Source organism: Cucumis sativus, chromosome 5, assembly GCF_000004075.3.
Source record: "Cucumis sativus cultivar 9930 chromosome 5, Cucumber_9930_V3, whole genome shotgun sequence".
Taxonomy (NCBI): domain Eukaryota; kingdom Viridiplantae; phylum Streptophyta; class Magnoliopsida; order Cucurbitales; family Cucurbitaceae; genus Cucumis; species Cucumis sativus.
Window position 1 is genome coordinate 30,415,614 of NC_026659.2, and position 22,298 is coordinate 30,437,911.

At 32.2% G+C, this 22,298-nt stretch overlaps 4 protein-coding genes across 5 annotated transcripts; 2 read left to right on the forward strand and 2 right to left on the reverse strand.

The window, feature by feature from the left end:
* Positions 1–2: 2 nt before the first annotated feature.
* On the reverse strand, positions 3–2,906 carry LOC101203315 (chorismate mutase 1, chloroplastic). The gene is made up of 6 exons (XM_004141409.3): positions 2,464–2,906; positions 1,409–1,631; positions 1,236–1,322; positions 782–925; positions 593–685; positions 3–512 (listed from the first exon to the last, which is right to left on the reverse strand). Exons 1-6 carry the CDS (start codon positions 2,628–2,630, stop codon positions 276–278), a joined length of 951 nt encoding a protein of 316 aa, XP_004141457.1. The 5' UTR covers positions 2,631–2,906; the 3' UTR covers positions 3–275.
* A 2,203-nt stretch (positions 2,907–5,109) lies between these two features.
* Positions 5,110–6,486, forward strand: LOC101213437 (UPF0301 protein ABSDF3201). The gene is made up of 2 exons (XM_004141533.3): positions 5,110–5,454; positions 5,555–6,486. The coding sequence occupies exons 1-2, from the start codon at positions 5,232–5,234 to the stop codon at positions 6,292–6,294; spliced, it is 963 nt and encodes a 320-aa protein (XP_004141581.2). The 5' UTR covers positions 5,110–5,231; the 3' UTR covers positions 6,295–6,486.
* Positions 6,487–7,019: 533 nt separating this feature from the next.
* Positions 7,020–11,646, reverse strand: LOC101203560 (cyclic nucleotide-gated ion channel 2). The gene is made up of 8 exons (XM_004141410.3): positions 11,391–11,646; positions 10,710–11,310; positions 9,242–9,457; positions 8,847–9,160; positions 8,650–8,761; positions 8,300–8,536; positions 7,974–8,060; positions 7,020–7,849 (listed from the first exon to the last, which is right to left on the reverse strand). Exons 1-8 carry the CDS (start codon positions 11,402–11,404, stop codon positions 7,364–7,366), a joined length of 2,067 nt encoding a protein of 688 aa, XP_004141458.2. The 5' UTR covers positions 11,405–11,646; the 3' UTR covers positions 7,020–7,363.
* A 6,532-nt stretch (positions 11,647–18,178) lies between these two features.
* Positions 18,179–20,735, forward strand: LOC101203804. 2 transcript variants are annotated; one of them, XM_031884956.1, is made up of 6 exons: positions 18,179–18,522; positions 18,698–18,847; positions 19,307–19,565; positions 19,644–19,862; positions 19,954–20,117; positions 20,229–20,735. In XM_031884956.1, the coding sequence occupies exons 1-6, from the start codon at positions 18,250–18,252 to the stop codon at positions 20,526–20,528; spliced, it is 1,365 nt and encodes a 454-aa protein (XP_031740816.1). In that variant the 5' UTR covers positions 18,179–18,249; the 3' UTR covers positions 20,529–20,735. The 2 variants fall into 2 exon arrangements, with proteins under 2 accessions (XP_031740816.1, XP_004141459.1); XM_004141411.3 differs by having other exon boundaries at positions 18,183–18,522; positions 19,975–20,117.
* Positions 20,736–22,298: the final 1,563 nt, after the last annotated feature.

Genomic DNA, 22,298 nt, shown 5'->3' on the forward strand with positions numbered 1-22,298 from the left:
CATAGAGTAACAAACGTTCAACCTCTTATTAAACTAATAAACATATGAATACTTCATATTACAAAGTTTTTTTACTACAACAGGGAGTGGCAGATTCGAATCATTACCCTTGTTGGAGACTATAACTTCAATCACTTTAACTACAAGAAAATTCTTAATTATTCTGCTGTAACACTAGTGAACTTCTATCATTATTCAATAACAATCACACCACCTTTTTGTTGCTCTAATCCTATTTACCATTTTAAACATTGATTATGAAAAACTTAAGCAAATCAATCCAGTCTTCTCAACAAGTATTGAACTTGAACTTCCTTTGTTAATGGCATGATCCATTCACCATAAAGTTCAGCAACCAAACTGGGCTGTATTTTGTAAACTGGGGCAGCATGTTTTTCCTCGATGTTCATAGGAACTTCTTGCCCAAATGTTTTGGCTTTAGTTTCAACTCTCCGTTTTATCGCCTCCTCGACGCTCGGGAATGTCAGCATGTCCATCAATTGCTCTTTGTCCTTCAAAACCGAGTACCAGAATCACATGAGATATTTGATTTCAAAAGAAGGCAATTAATATAGTAAAGAAGAACATTTACTTGCTTCCTAATTGCAGCTTCATATGCCTTGGGTGAGTCTCGAAACTTGGCTTCAGCTACATATTTTCCATAATGGATTCTCCTCGATAGAGCCTGTAGTGATCGAAATTAAACGAATATAGAAACTCAGTCGTAGAAAGTTTTCCAGCAGTGAGTGTCTACATAGTTGAGATAGTTTTAGATGCAAACCTGCAAGCAAATCGTGTCACAAACAGCAGTTGAACCATAATTGCTGTCATCTCCTTCCTTGACTAATCTTGGTATCAGATCCCTGAAGTACATTCTCCATACTTTGCTATTTATATTAATGGAATCCGCCGCATGATGTAGTACCTATTTTCAATTAGAATCGTGAATCAAACAACATTATTTGTCACACCATTAACAGAAAGATCAGTTCTTTATATAGTATTCTAATTCCAACGATGAAACTCTATTTGGGGAAGTTGTTTTAAGTTAAGTTGCATTATAATGGACTTCAAGTTCAGAACTTTCTATACGTTCTTAAGATCAATCACTAAGACATGTTTGGAATGGCTTTTTAGGTACTTAAAAGCGTTCGAGTCAACACTTGTTTTGTACTTTAAGCATTTGAAAACTCATTCAAAACTAGCTCTTAACGTCCATGGAGGTTAACTCACACCTGTGGATACTGAAGTGGAGGCAACAGTGGAGCTGGTAAGTCGTTGGGGAAGAAAGGATGCTCATCAGGACTCTTGTATCTTCCCACCTGTAATACAAAAATAGGTTCCATCAAATATATATAAAATTTACAGTCACTCTTTCTTGTTCCTCCTTCAACAATTTTCCAAGTACCTGAGCATGCAGCTTTTCAGTTTCCATGACCAAGTACTCCACCAAAGAGCCATTGAAGCCATCCATGGAGAAAGCACTGGGGTCATATGTATCTCCATTATAACAGTATTGAGCTCTCCCTAAAAGACTAAAGATAATGCTGTCCTCTTGGGAGATTAATGAGCGTCTTATTGCCTCTAAGGTCAAGTTCTCACTGATATCCACCCTAGCTTTAGGGGACGGTCTACAATGCAGAAACAAATCCTTAAAATTATAGCTTGTTCCATCAGAAACAGAGTCACAGACAGAAAAATGCTTGAATTGTAACAACAAACACCATATCAGATACGAAATAGGCGAGCAAATAAACCAAGCAAATAAACCAAGAACATAAAGAATAGTGAAATCAACACTAACATTGTATTAGATACATCAAATGCATATAGAGAGAAAATATCATATTACAGATCTAGAGGTGCTAATAGAGTTAGAGACTTTATATAGCAAACTCCATAACTCTAGGGTTAAAATTGGTTTTAACGATATCAAAATAATTCACAAACAGCAAGACCCCATGCTTAGTCATTCAAAGTGTTTGATCAAGTTATTCCAACAATATTTTTATTTGTCATAAAAAACAGCACTTGGGAAAAGAATAACACAATCCTAAACAGGAAAACAGATCTACTCCTAAATAAACTACTACCAAACTCAAAAAGTAAATATTTTTAAAAACATGTTTGTGAGCGATTTTGAAATTGTCAAAATCAATTATGTCTGGTTTCAATCCAGACTCAAACATGGATTTGATCCATAAAGCCAATTAAACGAAGTTTTTAAAGAGATTTTTTAATCAGGGAGTAACCGACAGTTCCAAATCAAACAAAATCGATACAACACCAAAACCATCACCCAACTCAAAAGCTGAAACTTGGAGAACATGTTAAATGTTTCTAACAGCAATGTGAGAGCAGCATAGAACAAATTAAAAATGGAAGCAATGTCATAAGTATACAGAACCCATCGGAGACCACAACTCAAAAAAAAAAAAAAAAAAACAAATAAAAGAAAGATACCCAACAGAGGCAACAGAGGCTTGAACAGAGCGAAGATTGAGAACCCCATGAAGCGCAGGGGAAGAGAGAGGCAAGGAGCGATGATTAGAGGGAAAAAGGGAAGTGGGTTTGGAGAGAAGAGGGGAAGGAGTTGCAGAAGGGGAAGTAAAAAACAAAGTGGCCTCCATTTTAGAAAAAAAAAATGAAGGGAAAATTTGGGGAGAAGAAACTGAAAGAAGAAGATGGGGAAAGGGGAAATTTAAGTAAAGAGCCGGCGTAGGTGAAGGAAGGAAGTGAGTCGTCGTCGACTTTTGGTTTCACCTAACCCGCTTTTGGTCATGGAAGCTACCTACCACTACCACAACCACCAATGAGTTTAGCTGATGCTGCTGCTGGCCTTCTTCGACTTTACATCCGACGTATTCAGCTTTCCAACCTTAAAAAATTATTCTCTCTTTTCTATTTGAGGTTTTGTTTTCTTTTTTTCATTTATTTCCCCTTTCCTTTTCTAACTTCGTCTCTCTACTCTTTTCTTTTTCTTTTCTTTACAAGCTTTCATACAACAACTCGAGTTGAAGGAATTTTGACTCGAGATTTTATGTGCTTAGATCAATAGATGATATGGGATTTGTTTGATTATCCCAGTGGACTAATGATCCAAAAAAGTGGTAAAAATTTGAAATTTGTTTGTTAAAATAATTTTTTTTATAATTATTTTATGTGATTAAAATGTAACCTAGTTCATTCCGCTCGCTTTTTTCTCTCTCACGAATATCGCCCTCTTCTTGCTTTGTCACTTTGAAACTCAAATATCTCAATAATAGGACCTATGAGGAAAGAAGACATAAACTCATCGAGTATAAGGGAGAGGAAGTAAGGAAAAACGATAATAAAACATGAGAAGGTTGAAAATGAAGAAGAAAAAAATCGAGAAATTTGAAAGACGAAGGAAAAATGAAATGACCGTGATTTGGAAATTTTGGTTGATGGTGATATAAGCTTCGTGAGTGTTTGGGTTAGTTTACTTGCATATCAACTAGTCTTACGAAACAAACTGATCATCATGATCCTAGTGTTAAAAAAACAAGTAATAAATTAAAACATAAGTTAGATGATCTTCATGATTAAACGAGTAATTTTTTTTTTATTAGTTATTTATAAAGTTTATGCTTCGTACTTACTAAGAAGTCGATCAATTATGATTAAAATAACAAAATTCTTAAGTTAAAAAAGTTGGTCAAACCCATTTTTAACTTTGTGTTTGAATCTTTTATAAAACTATCTCCTTGTGTCGTAATCATTTAAACAAGCACTGAAAACAAAATAAATGCAAGACTCCTCGTAGCTACAATAAATATTATTTAAAATTGAGATTATTTCAAAAATATAAATGTTTGCAATATTTTTTACTATTTTCCTTTATAATTCTCTAATTACTTATAATAAATACTATTTCAAAATCTCACATTTGCTACAATATATACTATTTGGTGCCGTTTTTACTATTTGCTTTCAATTTTTTACAAACTAAAGTAGTTTATACTTTAAACTCTAAATTATTAATAACCCAATTATATTAACTACTCTCTTAAAATTAATTTAAACTTAAAATTAAGTTAAGAACTGTGAAATCTTAATATTCATTAGGCTGAATAAACACAATCACTCTCTTAATTAGTATTTAAGAACCGTCAAATCTTCTTTTTGGCAGTTTTGTTTTATGTTACTTTTAATTTAAAGATTGGAGGTTTACATTATATTGAAGTGTGTGATTCATTGCTACCTTTTCAAACTTATCTTCCTTTTTGTTCCTTAGTCATTCATCCATAATTAGGTTTGAAATAAACAATTCTAAGTTAATGTTTCTTGAAAAGTAACATTAATTTATTTCGCCTAATGCAAACCTAATTAATAAGAACCATGAAAAGAAAAACATAAATATCAAATAGTACTAGATGATTTATTATTTTATGAACTTTACCTAATATTTAAATGTTGGTTATACGTAGATATATATAAAAAGAGATAATAGGACAAAATTTTCTCTAACGTCGTGCTAATCCAATTAAAAAAAGAAAGAAATAGTTGGTTTCACAAATGTTTTACTATCAAACGAAAATATGGAAATTATTTTCGTATTAAGTTGATTTAAAATTTGATTTGGTTGCGTTATTATTCGTTTAAGTGGAAGTGTATTTAATGTGAGATAATGCATGTTTATTTTTTAATTGTTGGATGCTAAAAAATAAAACTATAATCTGATTTGTTATTTGGTATATAAGATTATATATTATAAAGTTGTGGTATGTTAGTGCAGTAAGAAATATATTGCAGCTTATTTCTTAAAACACAAATATATGAGTACATTATTTTATATATAATGTGTAGTATTGTGTATAAGGTAAGGTAGTATATTTTAATGTCATTTTGTGCACTAATGAGGATTGATATTTTCTTAAAATATAAAACTCGATATTTCGATCAAATATTTTTGAAAAGAGTAAAAAAGGCCAAAAAAAAATTACAACCATTAACAACCCACAAAGTTGAACTGTTGGGCTCTAGCGGTGAGTCAGCATTTGGCAAGCAATGCTTAACATTAAAGTTACATACACACCAAGAACACTCATTGGCTATCAAATCCCCACGTCACCAAAAGAGTTTCCACTAATCCATAATTCGTACAATGAGTGACTTGGCTTTCTCACATCTAGCCACGTGCCATGTTCTATCCATTTTCCCATACCTTTTTGGGACCCTCACAAAAGACAATCCAAGTTTTGGATTAGATGGTCATGGTCATATCAAAAAGTGCAACTTTTCCTTTTATGTGGTTCACAATTCATCTCTTTCCTTATAAACCTTCTCCCACTTTCCCTTCATCTTTGCAAGAAAGAAAATTTGATCACATCCTTTACAAAGTTATGGAAGCTTGTTTTGTCACCTCCAAACCCACTTCTTTCCCTATTCATACAAGAAGATCACCAACCCCATCATCTCTCAAAATATCATGTAAGTTCTGATTCCTCTCTCTCTCTCTCTTCTTTTTGCTGTTTCTTTCGTGTTTGTTACGTGGAATTCTCTAACACACTTATTGTTGTTTACTTTTCAGGTTGTCAATTTAGATCACCCTTATCAGGAGGAGAGGAAGATGATTGGAGATCGTTTAGAGCGAAATTGATTGCCACTCAAAAACTATCAACGCCTCAGATTTCATCTTCTTTTGTGGATCTTGACACGGTAGTGGATCATCCACCGTCGGTCTCCCTAGGTGAGAAATGGGCTCATGTCATTCATGGACCGGAAAAGGGATGTCTTCTAATAGCTACAGAGAAGCTTGATGGAGTACACATATTCGAACGAACGGTGATTCTTTTGTTAAACAATGGGCAGTTAGGTCCATCAGGGATCATACTAAACAGACCCTCGTTGATGTCCATTAAGGAAACGAGGTCGACGGCGCTGGATGTTGCCGGGACGTTCTCGGAGCAGGCATTGTACTTTGGCGGGCCATTGGAAGGAGGAGTGTTTCTAGTGAGCCCAAAGACAAATGGGGAAGATGGGGTTGGAAAGAGTGGGGTTTTTGAGGAAGTAATGAAAGGGATGTATTATGGGACTAAAGAAAGCGTTGGATGTGCAGCAGAAATGGTGAAGAGAAATCTTGTTGGGGCTGAAGATTTTAGGTTCTTTGATGGGTATTGTGGTTGGGAAAAGGACCAATTGAAAGATGAAATTAAAGCTGGTTATTGGACCGTGGCTGCTTGTAGTCCTAATTTAATTCAAATGGATGTGGGAAATGTGGGACTTTGGGACAACTTACTCAGCCTTTTGGGCCCTAAAAAGGTTTGGTGAAGTTATGATACCAATTTCATGATATCTAAACATTTTCCACACAGAGGAACTTAATGTGTAAATTTGAAACAATGGTTTGTCAGTTTGAAAAAGTGCAATTTATGAAATATTAGTTAACATCCACCTAATTTTATGCAATTTGGTTGCATTAATACATCACATGCAGTGTAATGAGATTTAATATTTGGAGAACTCCTTGCGTGATCTACCTTCTTCGTTAATCACAATTGAAATTCTATTACACATGTCTACAGACCTCAACTGACATTGATTTGGCTTAGAAGATCACCTGCTATGAATTAAATCTTTTCTAGAAGTTGATTGTTACTTTACCTAATTTGTTGGGTTTCGTTTGTTTTTATCTTCTCAATTATAGAACATCTCATATGTGGTCACAATTTGAGCACAAGACGTTTTAGAGAAAGCACATATATATACCTAAATGTTTAGACCATTAAGATATGCTCTTTCCACATTGCAATTATCATTTATTCTATTAAGTTCATTAGGAACAGAACTTAGATTTTTCTAATGTAATTTCTTTATCACAAACTACTTGATAAATTGTTCCCAACAAATTTACAATCTCATTTGTAATGTCTTTCGAAATGTTTAAAGATACTTCTTTTATATTTAAAACATTAACTACTTAGCAAGTTATTCCAAACATTAACTCCATTTTTCAAGAGGAGTGAGATTTTGTAAGAGAAAAAGAGATCAAAGAGTGAAAAATACGTGTAGATGCGTTTCATTTACAACTGAAAAACACTCAAACAAATACATTTCATGGAAATGAAAAACAAAAAAATACGTTTCATTCTTGAAATTACATTCATTTTCAATTCCATATCTTTCTTGAGAAACACGATCTAACATCAAATAGAGAAAATAAACACTTCATCTCACACTTGACACTGAAACATTTTCCAACAAATGAGAAACAGTCTCCACTTTCATTTCCAATTCCATGTCTTTCTTGGGAGATGGATATAGAATCATATGGAAAATGATATGAATGAATGGGTTTTGAAGAAAGAGTTCAAGAATTGGAGGCAGAAGCAGCAATTCACTATTCAAGATGATCATGTGGTCTGAATGACATGAACATTGCAGCATACTGCAAAAGCCGACGTTCAGTGCTTCCATTTTCCACCACAGCTATCACTGGACGCCTCATCCGTTTTCTGTATCGACGCCAAGCAAGTTGTATGTTAACAGCAGCCCATGTTCTCCAGTTGGAAGAGTAAAATCTTGCTGTTCTCTTCAGTCTCTCATTCGCGAATTTGTAGCGGAAGTGATCGGTTATGTACTTCAGATGGTCTGCTTTCAGGGCAAATGCTTCTGTTGGTTCAATGCAAACAAATGTAGCGGATGAAGCTGGAAGTCTCTCCAGAAATGGGCGACGAAGACACCACGATAGCAGTTCGTCACCAAGAAATCCTCCCGGTTCAATAAAACTTGTCGCTGTCATGCCCTTGCTCAGGCTTTGGCTACGTTTTACTCGTCCACACACTATGAATAACATCCTTGGAACAGGATCTCCTTCTCTGATTATCTGTGTTTTAAGGAAATATTAACATTCATCTATCTTCCGACTCGTTTGAAATGACTTTTTAAGTGCTTAAAAATATTTTTTTAGCAAAGGATGACATTCCACGTGTCTTCGTTCAAATATGTACCTTTTCATCTTTGGAGAATACAAGTGGCTTGACTTTGTCACATATGTTGTCTAGAATCAGCTCCTCCAGGTTTTGAAAGAGAGGCACCTACACATTGATGATGGTTAAAAAAGGAAACAAAGAACTACCACCGCAAGTTTTCCGTAATCCTAAAGAGAACTAAGGCCTTAGCTCTCTTTGATAACATTTTGAACTTTGTTTTATATTTTAAAAATTAAGCTTATAAACACTAATCTCATCTACTACTTTCTATTAATAATTTCAAACCGAACCTAGTATTCAGAAACGAAATTGTTATCAAATGTTGTCTACAATATCGTAGTTACCTTTCTGATTAGGTCAACACAAAGATGACGTTTGATATCTCTTCTAAGACCTTCTGGCAAATCATTGATTAGTTCCATCTCATCTTCTCCTCCCATAGCTGCCCATCTCTGGTGCTCATAGTGTCGAACTCGATGTTTCAAACGAGATGGCAATTGTCGTCTCCTCATCCACCACTCCAAATCTCGACATCTCAGCTGCATTTTTCGCCTCCTTGCCATGACAGCGTGCAAAAGTACCTTTGTAGGTTTTTTTATTGTTTTTTTTTATTTTAGCAATGAGAAGTTATTATCATCAGAAGAAGAAATTTTTAATCTAAATTTGCATAATGAACCAAAAAAAAAAAACTCACCTGAATATTACCAATCAAAAGAGTGAAAAGCAACAATCCACTAAGCACCGTACAAATACTGAAGCACACTTCCAGCCAATTACTCGTAGGCTCAAGATCATTTCCAAAGGTGCTTCAACATTTAAACCATCATTTATCAAGAAACAGAAGCTAAAGAAACAGAGTTAGAAAAGCACTTTGCCTCTTTCCTTAATTACCTGAGAGTCATTAATCCCCAAAAGATAGGATAAAGGATTTTGACAGCAACTGAATTGCTAGAAATGACAGGAAGAGCCCACTTGTAGATGCCATAGGCGAACGGACCATTAACATCCAAACATAGTGGCTTCCTAAACGTAGCAGTCGAATTCCGACCACACGAACTTCCAATCGTTGTATCTGATGATAGAAACTGATAACACACCTCCTCAGAGCAAGACAAAGATAAGTTGCACTTGTTTCTCTCACAATGTTGTTGGATACAAGAAGCAACTCGCTGTATTGCAAGAACATACCAACAACCCCCAGCAACCTGTTAACAGCAAAAACAGATTCAGAATAAAAAACAAAGTTTAAAGAACTGACTATGATGAAAAATACAAGGTGCGCTTACATGAGAGGCAATAAAATAGGCAATGAGATTGAGGCCAAAACCCCACCAAATGGTGCCAAAGATGTATCCAGTAACCTTCTGCATTCTTCTCATTAAAATAATGGAGTGGTAAACTTTTGGGAGGAATTGGAACAAGAACATTAATAAGATTACTGTCATTATAAGTTTGATTCTTTCTTCTCTGATCAGTTTTGGTAAAACCAACCAATAAACAATCTGCCATAAGAAAAGATGAGCACAGAGGAAGCACAATCAAAACTTTGAACATTTTCCTCTTTAAGTTCGCTAAAGGTAAAGATATTTTTGTTGAATTTAGGAAGAATTAAAGCCTTTTCATTCATTAATAAGAAAAATACAAATATGTTCTTCTGTGAAGCAATAGGAATTGAAGTTTGAACTTGAGTTTGATTTCTTACGTCCCATTTGATACCAACTTCATTTTTAGTTTGTTTTGGAAATCTACATTTGTTTCCATCCAATTTTCAACCATAGTTTTCAAGAAATAATTAAAAAAAATAACTAGATAGTCATCAAATGGAGTATTACAATAATTAAGAGAAGATGAACCATTCGATATTAGATCGATGTCATGAACATTAAGTTACACAAACACAACAAAATAAGCACTTTAATAATAGAATTAAAAAAAAAAAAAAAAGAAGAGAGAAGAAGAAGAAAAGTAAACAAAAAGACAAATACAGAGATAAAGGTAATGATAATAGAATTATGGTTGTACCATGTTATGAAAAAGTTAGAACAAAAGATAAGAACCCATGACCACTCTATTATTGCACCATCCTAACTGATTAAGTCATATCTTAAAAGTTAAAGTTAGTGATTATTTTCAATAATTTGACCAACAAATTCCATTTTTATCAAACAACTAGTAATTAATGATAGTTGATTATATCCAAATGATTAATGATAATGGAGATTCAAATCAAAACCTCTTAGTCATTAAGAGGTACTCATTGTCACTTGTAGTAGATAACTACTATGCTTGTTTTACTCCATTCTAACCATTCATTTATGTATTATAGATTACATTCTCTTAGTTAAAATATCAGTTTAACAGTTACTTCAATTTTAGTAAGAGTTAAAGTTACTACAATAATTTCTATACACAACAATTATTATTATTGTTATTATGTAGACCAAAATGGTATTTTAACTAATTTTTAAAAAAATCAAATAAGTTGTTTTAAGTATCTTTGAATAACTATTTAGTTTTTTATTATGATTTTAAAATGAAGCCCATGAATACTCGCTTTTTTAGAAAAAAAAAAAAGGCCAAGTGTTCTTAATATACCGATTATATTAAAAAATGACATACTCCTAGCAACCAAAATATTTACGATGGACCGTAATAACAAAAAAATATATTATTATTTGTGTCTATTGTGTTTTTATAAATGGTTTTAAAAAAATTGTCATAGAAAAATAAAAAAATAGAGAGAAGGAAGCAAACCTGAGGAACAGGGAGGATAACAAAGGCATCAAACCAAAAGCCTTTGAAAGAACGAACATAGTGAGAAGCAATATCACGTGCATCCCACACCAGTTTCCCACACCCAATCACCATACTCTCTTTCGACACGTAAGCAAGCCTGAACTGAAGCCACACGTGCCACAAGTGCACTATATCAAGACACGTTCGAACCACCGTAACTCCGGCAGCCAACCCACCATCCATGTACAGGCAAGGCCATCCTCCTCTTCCAATAGACAGAGCATAGAAGTAAAGCGGATCAACCGCAAGAGACATTCCCCGGGCCAATAACAGAACCCGGTTCCATCTCTGAACCGGTTTCTTTCTTGGGTCCAGAACCGTCCCGAAGCAACCCGCCGAAGAATGTCGGGGCGCTGGTGAGGATTTTGTGGGTTGGATTGGAACCAGGGAAGAGCCCGCGGAGGCTTCCCATTCGGGTTGTTGGTGGGCGTGGTCGCAGCTGGTGGAGTGGAAGGCTGGAACGCCCACTTGGGTACAGGCGTAGCATTCCAAGACTGGGGTTGCGTCGGCGGCGACATTGAGAGGAGGCGGTGATGGCCTCAGACAAAGCTCGCTCCACCTGAAAAGGGGGAAGGAGAAATCGGTTAGTGAGAGAGAAAAGGGAAATAATGGAAATTAGAAGGAAGTAGTAGTACGGACATGGAAGAAGGCATGGGGAAACCACCATGGGAGAGAGTGGATTTAGAAGAAGAAGAAGAAGAAGAAGGGACATGAGAGTAGTGAAGAAGGAGATTGAGAATTGAGATAGAGATTGGGAATGAAACTGATTTGTGAAGAAGAGAGGCTTAGAATTAGGAATAAATGATGAAGGAAGGTTTAGGGAAGAGGGAAGCAGGGGGAGGCGGTACTGTGGTGGTGGGGGCTCCGTATTTTTGTCACTCCAAATCCAATCCTGAGTTGGTTAATTGTGTTGACGCGGATAAAGATTGATCGAATTGAGCTTACTAATACCATCAACACCAACCGAACCGAACCATTTACGCTCAATACACATACTCTAAGTTTGGTTAGCTTAAGTAGTAAAGAGTAAACACGATAACAAGAAAGATAAATGAGTATGAAACGGTAAGCAATAAAAAGTGTCATCCTGGAAATAGAATGATATCATTAACTATCAATTATCATTACCCTTAATTATGGTGGCATTAGGAAGTATTTTAGAGATAATAATTAGAAATTTTGTTTTAAATGATAAACTACCGATAATATTTATAAATATAACAAAATATCACATTTTATCATTTATAGATGATAATATTGTATCAATGTTGATAACAATGATATTTTTCTACATTAAAATGTTTTAGTTCATTTTAGTATATTGTGGAGGAAGGAGTCGGTCGCTAGAGTCCAAAGTTAAAAATGTTGTCACTTCACAAGCTAATAAACCTATTCAAGATATCTTCAACCTTATGTACTACAAATCTTTCCAACTTTTTATACCTCTAATCATTCCAAATATTGAATACTTACTACAATTAGCTTGAAACACTTAACTCGGGGTTAGATTTTGAATTTTGGATACTCCAAATAAATTTATAATGTTCTAGAAGTGAATCAAATGAATGTGGTTGATCAAATTATTAGCAATTATTTAGAGAGAGCTGAATATTAGAGAGTTTGAAAAGTGTGGTTTCCTAATGGTTACTTGACTAATTAATTAATTTAATCGTTATTAATGAATTCAATCACACGCGTAATTTTGATAGATGAGAACAATGGGTGATAATTCATCAACTGTAAAAGTAAATATTTAAATTGATTTTGTAGGATGGAGTGATAGTAAAATTTCTAAAATTGCTTTCACGTAGATGCAAAATCTCATACCAATATATTATTGAACTTAGATGTTTGATCCCCTTTCCTATACCATTAATTTCCACAAAACCAATCTTTAAAAAGTTTTAAATTTGTAATTTACTATTCTTGCAAGTAAAATATTAATTGAAAAGATGGTTTAATTATTTGGTTTAAAATCCTCCACTTTCTATTGTCATAATCTCTTTCCTAAACACAATTAACAATACTTTTCTTCCAAATAGAGCAAGTCTAAAATGTAATATAAATTTGAGTGAACTTTGTTGTTTCATATATTTGAGTGAACTTTGTTGTTTCATATATTATATATGGATGATGTAAAAATACGACAAAAACAGTTCAAATTTAGAGAGTTTTGGTTGAGATATTATTTAATTAAAACTTTGTTGTTAGATTGATTAATGAATTAAATTTCACGTCGAGTTTTTGCTTTCAAGATAATCAAAAGAGCTTTTTTTTTCTTCTAATTTTGCAACATAATTCATTTATTGAGTTGGATGTGAATAATATTAGAATGACACTAATAATCATATTTTGTTGACGGTTTGAATTAGGGTTAAAGAAACTTGTTCTTCATCTCAAATTTTTTGATAGGCTATTAATGTCTAATCCAATTATTAAGCTTTAGTATTTGAGAAGTAGGGCAAGATTCGTGTATGTACCAAAAAAATTCTCGTATCAAAATAAATATTTATAATTCATTTTTTTTTATATCATAATTTCATTGTCACTCCTTAACATAATAGACAAATTAGTTCATTTACATTTTACACCAATCTGCCAATTTGTAATTAAGAAGTGTGCATTTGTTATCTTACAAAAGCCTAATTCAAAAAAAAACCATCACATATTTTTAGAAAACCCATCTCATTATTTCTCAAATAATAATGTATATATAAAAGAAAACAATAATTTAATTAAGTTGGCCTTTCATTTGGCCCTTGGCCTTTGGGAGGAAGGGGCTTATAATATATCTCTCCAATTTTGTGGAATGTATATATTGAGTGAATTTTTTTATAAAAAATTGGGAAATTATATTATAAGAGATATATATCTAATCCCAAGCAATGGGAAAAACCAAAAAGAAATTTTGGTGTTTTTTTATAAGAAAAAAAATGGAAAAAAAGCTGCAGTTCTTTTATTTGGGTCCCAAAAGAACATGCACACCACCAAAGGAATTTGCCCATAAATTGAAACCTTCATACCAAATCTCCATACTCACCCTTTTAACCATATTCTCTTTGTATACAAATTGAATTTGTCAACCTCAACATACACACATCAACCCCTTTGTTGTTTCTGTTGGAGATATTATTACAAATAACAACCATAATCAACTTAATTAATATTGAGAACATCTTTCTTTTGGTAGATTAAAAACTAATAAAGAGAAAGTAAAAAAAGAATAATACGTTGAAAATAATCTTGGTTGATGTGTGCATTGAGAGAAAGGGAAAAGTTCTTTTTATAGTGGAATTTTGCATCAAGTATTAATTATACGTTATCAATATTATTTCAAAAAAATTCACTACGTTTTTGTATGATCACAAATTTGGAAAATGACACATCATGTAATTTTCTAAACATATATATATATATTACAAAAACATCGTACCCTTTTCCGTAATTTTACTTTTAAAAAAAGTTTAGACAATGAAAATATTAGGTATAGACTTTAAGGTATATATGCATGATAAAGACCCAAATAGCTAGTGGTACATGTAACTATTTTTGATGTTATAGGAAATCAACTTTCAAAGTTATAAAGCAATCAATCATTTGAGTTATTATTATTTACTAAGAGGTTAGAATTGTCATTTTGAAAATTAAAATAGAGAATAAGACATTTTTATGCCCCACCAAAACTTCTATAGCAAAGTGATGAGGACCTACCCATTTGAGCACAGTGTGTATAATATAATGTTTGATTGATTACTATTTCAAAATTATTAAAACAATGTCTTTTTCTTTATATGGTCCCTTTTAGTCATTATAGAGAATGATTGTTCACTCAATTCTTATCATAAAATTTTATTCATACACGACATGTCATTGGATAGATCAGATTTTAAATCTCGAAATTGATAGGAGAGATAGTTAACTTATATTCAGCGTGAACAATAATATAATATTTTTGTAACTATTTCTTTTTCTTTTTCAATAATATCACAAAAGACGAATAAGAAAACAAAACTATTCGAGACTTTGTGATGATTCAAAATGTGAAGATGATAATCAAATTATTCCAAAATTTGATCTTTTATTTATTTTTGCCCTTTTAGCTTTAGAAAAGAGAACGAACATTTTAAATAGATTGTTTAGTTTCGAGTTGTGAAATATATTAAATAATGAGTTGTTCATCTTTTTTGTTTTAGAAAAAAATATATACATTGAATCGTAGGTAAGATATGTGTCACATACGTCAAAATAAAAACAAATACATCAAATCAATACATACCACCATATGTGTTTGATTTGAATTCTTTGCCTTACACGAAGTATATATGCTTCCGGGCTCGAACTACATTTTCTTTCAATGTTTTATATTGTTTTTTACCATATAATATAAGCAATGTTCTACGAGTATTTATAAAGAATTAGAAAAAAGATATTCAATACGGATGTGTTGAATAAGAAATTTTGAGACCAATCATAAATTGTCACATCATTTATTAAGTTGATGAAAAGTACAAATAAATAAATTTATGACTAATTAAAATTGACATGTGCCCCAAATTAAAGAATTGAAAAACATAAATTGACCATTTTAATAATGTCACATGTTTTCATCTTAACGATTAGATTAAGTTAAAATCCACGAATTAAATAAGAACTCTATAAATAGAGAAATTCTTCTCATTTGTAAGGGTTGAAATTTTTTTTACTCCATAAGGTCTATAGAGAATTTTTTCAAAAACTACAAGACTTCCCAACTCCTAAAGTCGACCACCCTCGAAGATTGAAACTCATTTGAAGATACAAACTTTCTTCCAACTTCAAGAAGATCAGATGTTCCACTTCCTCAAATCAAGCGTAAGCATTCAACCAACTTGAAGAACATTATGTGCTTCGCTTCTCCAAATCAAGCGTAGACGTTCAACAAACTTCAAGAACGTCACATGTTTCGCTTCCTCCAAATCAAGTGTGTAGGCATCCAGTCGAGAGCGAATCAGATGATCAAATTTTAGAGATTGAACCGCATCGCATCAAATCAACAAAGATACAGCATCAACTCCAAGTTCAAATCCACGAATTAAATTTATTCAAAAATTTCATGTAAACAAGATGTCAAACTCTTCATTTTACGAATATATAATTGAGATATTGATGAATATTGTTCTCATCATCTGTCAAAACAAACCTTTCGGACACATCGACAATGAAACGTTGGAACGAAGATTAATTGTCCCAACTTATTTTACACACAAATATATGTGTTAAAATTTTGCAACCACACATAAATATATGCCGCGGATCTCTTTGGTTGTTTCTACACGTGAAGTTTCACATCACAACCCTACAACTACGAATGGGTCCTTCCACATATTTTGTAAATTTTGTGAAAAACACAAATACATTGACATAAAAAAAGTTTTGAATCAAATTTGCTTCCAACTGTGGATTTAATGAAAAAGACAAAACTTTATTATTACGAATATCATTATTGTTCTTTCCCTCACTTTGGTTAATTATAATTGTAATGTTGTATGATCATAAAATCGGTTTGGTTTTCGTTTCTCAAAAATCGGTTTTATTTTGTCTTTTGGTTTAGAATTTAGGTTTTTTTTTTTTTTTTTTTTTTGTTTTAAAAGATTAAATTAGACTAACCATTGTTTTCATCCATTAGTTTCCATGTTTTGTTGTTTATATTTTCGAGGTGTTTTTGAAATAAGAACTAAAGTTTTTTGTTTTAAAGTTACATTTTGTTTTTGAAAAAATGGTCGAGAATTCAAACACATACATAGAAAAATGTGAAAACTAAGTTGTAAATGTTTAATAAATAGAACCTAAATCTTTAAAGTTTGATTTTGATTTTCTTGAGAAGCATTGGTAGAAGTGGGTGAGAGGTAATTTAGGGAATTTTCAAAAGAGAAAATAAAAAGGAAAATCTTTTTAAACCTAAAATTTTGTATATTTGTATTTGATATTATTTTGAAGTTTAAGTTTTGAGTTTAATTTGTTTTAAGTATTATAAATGGTGTTCTTAAAATAAAAAAGAAAAAAGTTACAAGTTGGGGAAATCCAAATGCAACTTTCAATTACAAAAAAAATAGTTATTGAAGAAGCAATTCAAACTGGCAAAAATTAGAAATGTTTTCCTTTTCTCTTTCATTTTATTCATATTATGCATAAATAATAAATGTTATTTGTCATTGGAATAAATATTTATATGTACAAAGACATATATATAGAAAAACAACAAAAAATAATACAAAAATAGAATGAAACTATATGGATTGGGGACAGCTAATTTGCAAGTATTATTGTAAATGGAAAAGATTCTCAATTGGTCACAATCGCTCTCTCCTATAATTTTGAATTATACGAATTCTAAATCAACATCTTACACACAGTAGTGGCAGATTCAGAAATCATACGTAGAGAACACTATATAACAAAAAAAAAAAATCATATATAGAAAAACACTATATAACAAAAAAATCATATGGTAATAAAAAAATTATTTTTAGTGTAGTAAAATTGAAAATAAAATTTATTCATATTTTTAGTTATGCTTGAAAAAATAATTAAAAACATATTTTATAAAATGATTTTTTTTATAAATAGAACAAAGCACAAAAAATATTTATACCGTATAGAACAGTTTTGAAGAAAAAAAACCCACAAGCCCATAACGTGAAATAACAAAAATATCTTGCAATTAATGAATTACACACTCGTGAAAAAAACGATTTTGTACCAGTTTAGTACACGATCTTGTACTCTTGTACCAAATCTAAACGATATTGTACCAAATCTAGACGATCTATTAGTGATAGTGATGTATGTCTATATAGGATAGATAACTGATTATTTAGATATTGATACACAATAGATATTCGTACACGATTGTTTAAGATCTTATATCTATATCATTTATATCTTGTACCAAGGAGAAAAAAAGAAGATAGATGAAAAAAATTATGGAAGAGCAAATGAAGAAGTTGCAAATAAGAAGAAGAAAAAGTAATAACACTGACCGAGAAGAATAGATTAGAAAAAATAAGAAAGAAAAGTAAAGTGAAAAATGATCTCACGATATTAAAAAGACTACAAACCGTAAATATGAAATTTATAAAAGAATTGGTAGGATGATGAGGTTGTTGCCCGGGTCGTAAATATTTTTAAAATTCATTTTATTTTTTATTTATAAATATTTTAATTTTTAAGGCAAATTATTTGAGCAACCATTTAATGGGTCCAAAGTCTCAAATGGGCTAATAATTTGGATAGGGCCGGCCCAATAATCTCATTCAAGATATTCGTTTATATAATAATAATAATTTTATTCCATCCACAATAAATATAAAATTAACTAAAAATTCCACCTGAGAAAAAGCGAATAATCATCCTCCACGTGTCGAAAAATCAACCTGGAGTTTGCCATCTTCCTCGACGAACAATCAATCTTTCAGAGTGAAAGTAAACGAAAAAAACGAACAAATTTGTTAAAAGAGAAATGACAGCAGCCATTGCTGTTTCTTTTCCCAAATCCGCCATTTTATGGCAAAACCCATTCTCTCGCAAAGACCCTGTTCCCAATTTTCTTGGCCGCTCGTTTAAGGGTTTCACTAAATCGAGGACGAAACTTCATCCTCTAGGTCTAATTGTTGCTTCCTCCACTTCATCTAGTAGTAGCGATGGAAGTGTCAGTGAAAGATTCTACTTCAATTTCACTGGGTTCCCTTTTCCTCTTGGCCCCTTTCTTAATCGCCGTACTATTAGAACCGAGGTTAAACGTTTAACCATTTACCCTTTTCTCTCATTTCTTCATCTGGGTCTGTTTGATTTGATGGAGTCTATTGATGATATTGTATAATTGAAGATATGGGTATGTGGGTATATGTTATTTATTATTTTTAGCTTGTGTAGGTTTGAATTTTTTATATCTTTCGTTTGTTTTTTAGGCTGTGAAAGGTTCTATATGGCTTTTTGAGCAAGAACAAGCGTTGGGTTTCAGTAGTGTCTCAACAAACATTAGGATGACAGTCATCAAACTCAAATCTGGTGGCTTATGGGTCCATGCACCCATTGCTCCGACCAAGGAGTGTATTCAGGTTCTATTTCTACTTCAACTCTGTTAAATTTATATTCCCTCGGTAGCCTAAGTTCTTGAGTGAATGGTTGATTTAAGATGGTATCAAAGTTAGGTCCAAAAGGTTCTATTTTCAAACTCTTGTAACGTCATTTCCTCTTTAAGATTATTGATTTGATTTCACTCGTTGATAATTGAATTCACTCATTGGTCTTCTACATATTTCAAGCTAAAGAGTGAGTGGATTATTAGATGATACAATATTAAATCAACCTTCACCAATTTACTTAAACTTTTAGGTCAATCAATGATATACCATACTCGTCGATGGTAGGATTTGCATTTACCTACAACATGTCTAGTTGAGATTCGCGTGTTTACCATTCAATAAAACAGGGAGGCAATAACATCATTTCAGCTTAAGTTTGTGGATCGAACTACGAGACTGTATGTAAGTTGCCAAGTTTTTTCATCTTGACAGCTTCTGAAAGAGTTGGATGCTCCCGTAGAGTACATTATTTTACCAACATTTGCATATGAGCACAAGATATTTGTTGGGCCGTTTTCAAGAAAGTTCCCACGTGCTCAGATATGGGTGGCACCAAGGCAATGGAGTTGGCCATTGAACTTGCCATTGGAATTTTTGGGGATTTTTCGGGCTAAAACATTGAAAGACGAGGATTTATCTGCTCCATGGGCCGATGAGATTGAACAGAAAGTCTTAAGCTCGCCAGAAGTTGGTACAAAAAACTGCCCACATAGTATTACGTTGAATCTCTTAGTTACTATTGAAAGCTTAACTTTCTTGTTTGTTGCAGGGATTGGACCATATGTGGAGGTTGCTTTTTATCATAAGCGATCAAGAACACTGCTGGTGACAGATGCTGTGATCTTTGTCCCTAGACAGCCGCCCGAATGCATTAGCAAAGAATCGTTATTGGCATCAGCAAAGAACGGTTTGGCAGTAAAACTATTAAGTAAGGGAAAGGAAGTCCCTGAAGAGCAAGTTGTTGACAACAAGAACAACCGTCAAAAAGGTTCGGTCCCCTGCCTTCGACACCTCAAGATTTAATTCTTAGTTTAGCTCTATCACGATAAAATCAAGATTAATTTAAGTTATGTTTGAAGAATTGGGGACTGGTTATGCAGGGTGGGAAAGAATGGTACTTCAGATATTGTTCCTTGGGCCTTCAAATCTCTTGGAACCTAAGGCTAGTTTTGCTCAAATGTCACAGAAGCTTATTGTTTCACCCATAGTAAAGACTCTTGTCTTCAGCAAAGTTCCTGAAAAGGTAATCAACCACATATCACAAATTTTCTCCTTGAAAACCATATATGCAAAAGGATTATAAAAGTTCGGTAAATCTATACCTTTTAATGTCTCATACTAATTCTGCTTTCAGGTAAGGGACTGGATTGATAGAATTGTCCGAGATTGGAAGTTCAAGAGAATCATCCCTGCTCACTTTGCAGCTCCAGTAAATGCAAGTACTTCTGATTTCTTAACTGCATTCGGCTTTCTCGACGACCTTTTGGGTGAGCGCTATGTCAACCGACCTTCACTCTCCCTTCTCTTTGCATCACTCATGGGGAAGGCTGCCAGTTACTTTCCACCAGATGATATGAAGACCTTATCATCACTTGACCAGTTCTTAGTATCGGTCGGAGCCGTGAAAAAGACCGTATCGGGCAGAAAAAGGTAGCCTAGGGAAGACAATGTCTCAAAGATACCAGGTAAAGTTTAGCACACTCATATATAATTCAGTAATGTAGATTCACCAACCAATGTTCTATCTCTGACACTAAGAAGGTAATCTGTTATTTCCAATGAGAAAAAGGAAGAATATGGAAAGTGATTTGATATCCAATTAGAAGAAAATATATAGTGCACAATTCATGGTTGCATACTACTTTGCATTCTTTTATGTTTCCAAACTTCAGAGGCTAATCAACAAAACTAGTTTGCTTATGGAAGAAAGTAGAAAATTTGAATGGTTTTCTCAGGTTGACATCTAACTCTCAGATTGAAAAGTTTCTAATAGGTAATAGTTTAATACATTTTTCATCAACTCAATATTTTTGTAGAATTCACATATCTATTTAAACACAAAAACATTGTCAAAGTTTACATATTAGTCACAAAAAATATAATATTTAAAAAATTTAAAGACCCTAAAGTACCCTAACTTTGAGTGTTTGATCTAACTTTTGTTATATCTACAAATTATTTTACACAATCTTTGACATTTAGGATTCAATTGCTATATTTGCATTTATTGCTAAATAGGACTAAATTGTGATCTTTCATCTCGACCGTCTTATAACATATTTTATTAAGAAAATGATTGAGCTACGTTATAATAATTGTTTTATGAAATGAGAACCAAACAAAGAGATGTTTATTTTTTTAGTAAGTTAGAAGGTTTCCTTGGTGCCAAAGTCTAAATGGGGAAAACATCCAAGCAAGCAAGTAGAGAAAACAGATGGTCAACCTACCAACCATACAAATATTAATCAAAGAAAAATGTGGAAGATTTTGTCACAATCAAGTTAGGTTATTGTAATTAATCACTTCCATTTTTCACCTTCTATGTAAAAATAAAATTTCAACATAGAAAGGATTTTGAATTAGTCATAATAATTGACCAATCACCATCCATACCTTTCACACAAATTGGGAGATTAAATAACTTTTATAACATTTGACCATATAATATATGGTAATGAAAGTGTATATTCAATGTATATATTTTTCTCCCATTTTTAAATCTTATTCTATAAAGTCAATAAGACTTTCTTAGCTTACGCAATACAGTTTAATTTATGAATCTTATTTTTTATTTAAACTCTACTATCAATTTGATTATTAAACTTTAAAACATATTTAATAAGTTTATGAATTTTTAGAGTTGTATGTTTATCATTTATATTTAAAAGGTCTTTAAAAATTCAAATTTATTTACGTTAAATAAATATTGAGTTTAATTTTATTATTTAATATATCATATAATTCAAATAATCAAATATGTCAAACTTCACTAATTTATAGTTGAAACCCTACTAAATACTTTTTTAAACAATGGCACTTTCTTTTATATATATATATATATATAAATTTTCTTTATAGTTCTTGAATTTTAAAAAAATAGGTGTTTGAATTTTTAGTTTTTAAATAAAATATTTTCTTTTTGTGGTAGATGTATTTAATGTCTAAATTTAAAAAAGTACTATTTTAGCATCTAACTTTTGAAGAGTAACCTTAGAAACCTCCGATATTTTTTTATATAATTATATGACAATTTGAAACAATAACAATAAATTAGAGTAGAAAGGTTGATTTTCAAAACTTAAAAATGAAATGCAACTAAAAATGTATTGATTGAAAATCCTAATTTTAGTTTTGTGAAGGGTGTGATTTGGAAATTTGGAAGGATATGTATATTGTATCCAACATTGGGAATAAGGAAGATTGC

Excerpts from the sequence above, each read along its gene's own strand:
- LOC101203804 (XM_031884956.1), top strand. The coding sequence starts at position 18,250 with ATGACAGCAGCCATTGCTGTTTCTTTTCCCAAATCCGCCATTTTATGG. Across the intron at positions 19,566-19,643 it reads CTTAAGCTCGCCAGAAGTTG|GGATTGGACCATATGTGGAG; the intron begins GTACAAAAAACT and ends TGTTTGTTGCAG. Across the intron at positions 19,863-19,953 it reads CAAGAACAACCGTCAAAAAG|AATTGGGGACTGGTTATGCA; the intron begins GTTCGGTCCCCT and ends TTATGTTTGAAG.
- LOC101213437 (XM_004141533.3), top strand. The coding sequence starts at position 5,232 with ATGGTCATGGTCATATCAAAAAGTGCAACTTTTCCTTTTATGTGGTTC. Across the intron at positions 5,455-5,554 it reads ATCATCTCTCAAAATATCAT|GTTGTCAATTTAGATCACCC; the intron begins GTAAGTTCTGAT and ends TTTACTTTTCAG.
- LOC101203315 (XM_004141409.3), bottom strand. The coding sequence starts at position 2,630 with ATGGAGGCCACTTTGTTTTTTACTTCCCCTTCTGCAACTCCTTCCCCT. Across the intron at positions 1,632-2,463 it reads GCCTCTGTTGCCTCTGTTGG|ACCGTCCCCTAAAGCTAGGG; the intron begins GTATCTTTCTTT and ends TCTGCATTGTAG. Across the intron at positions 686-781 it reads GTGACACGATTTGCTTGCAG|GCTCTATCGAGGAGAATCCA; the intron begins GTTTGCATCTAA and ends CGATCACTACAG.
- LOC101203560 (XM_004141410.3), bottom strand. Across the intron at positions 9,161-9,241 it reads CCTATTTTATTGCCTCTCAT|GTTGCTGGGGGTTGTTGGTA; the intron begins GTAAGCGCACCT and ends TGCTGTTAACAG. Across the intron at positions 8,762-8,846 it reads TGGGGATTAATGACTCTCAG|CACCTTTGGAAATGATCTTG; the intron begins GTAATTAAGGAA and ends TAAATGTTGAAG.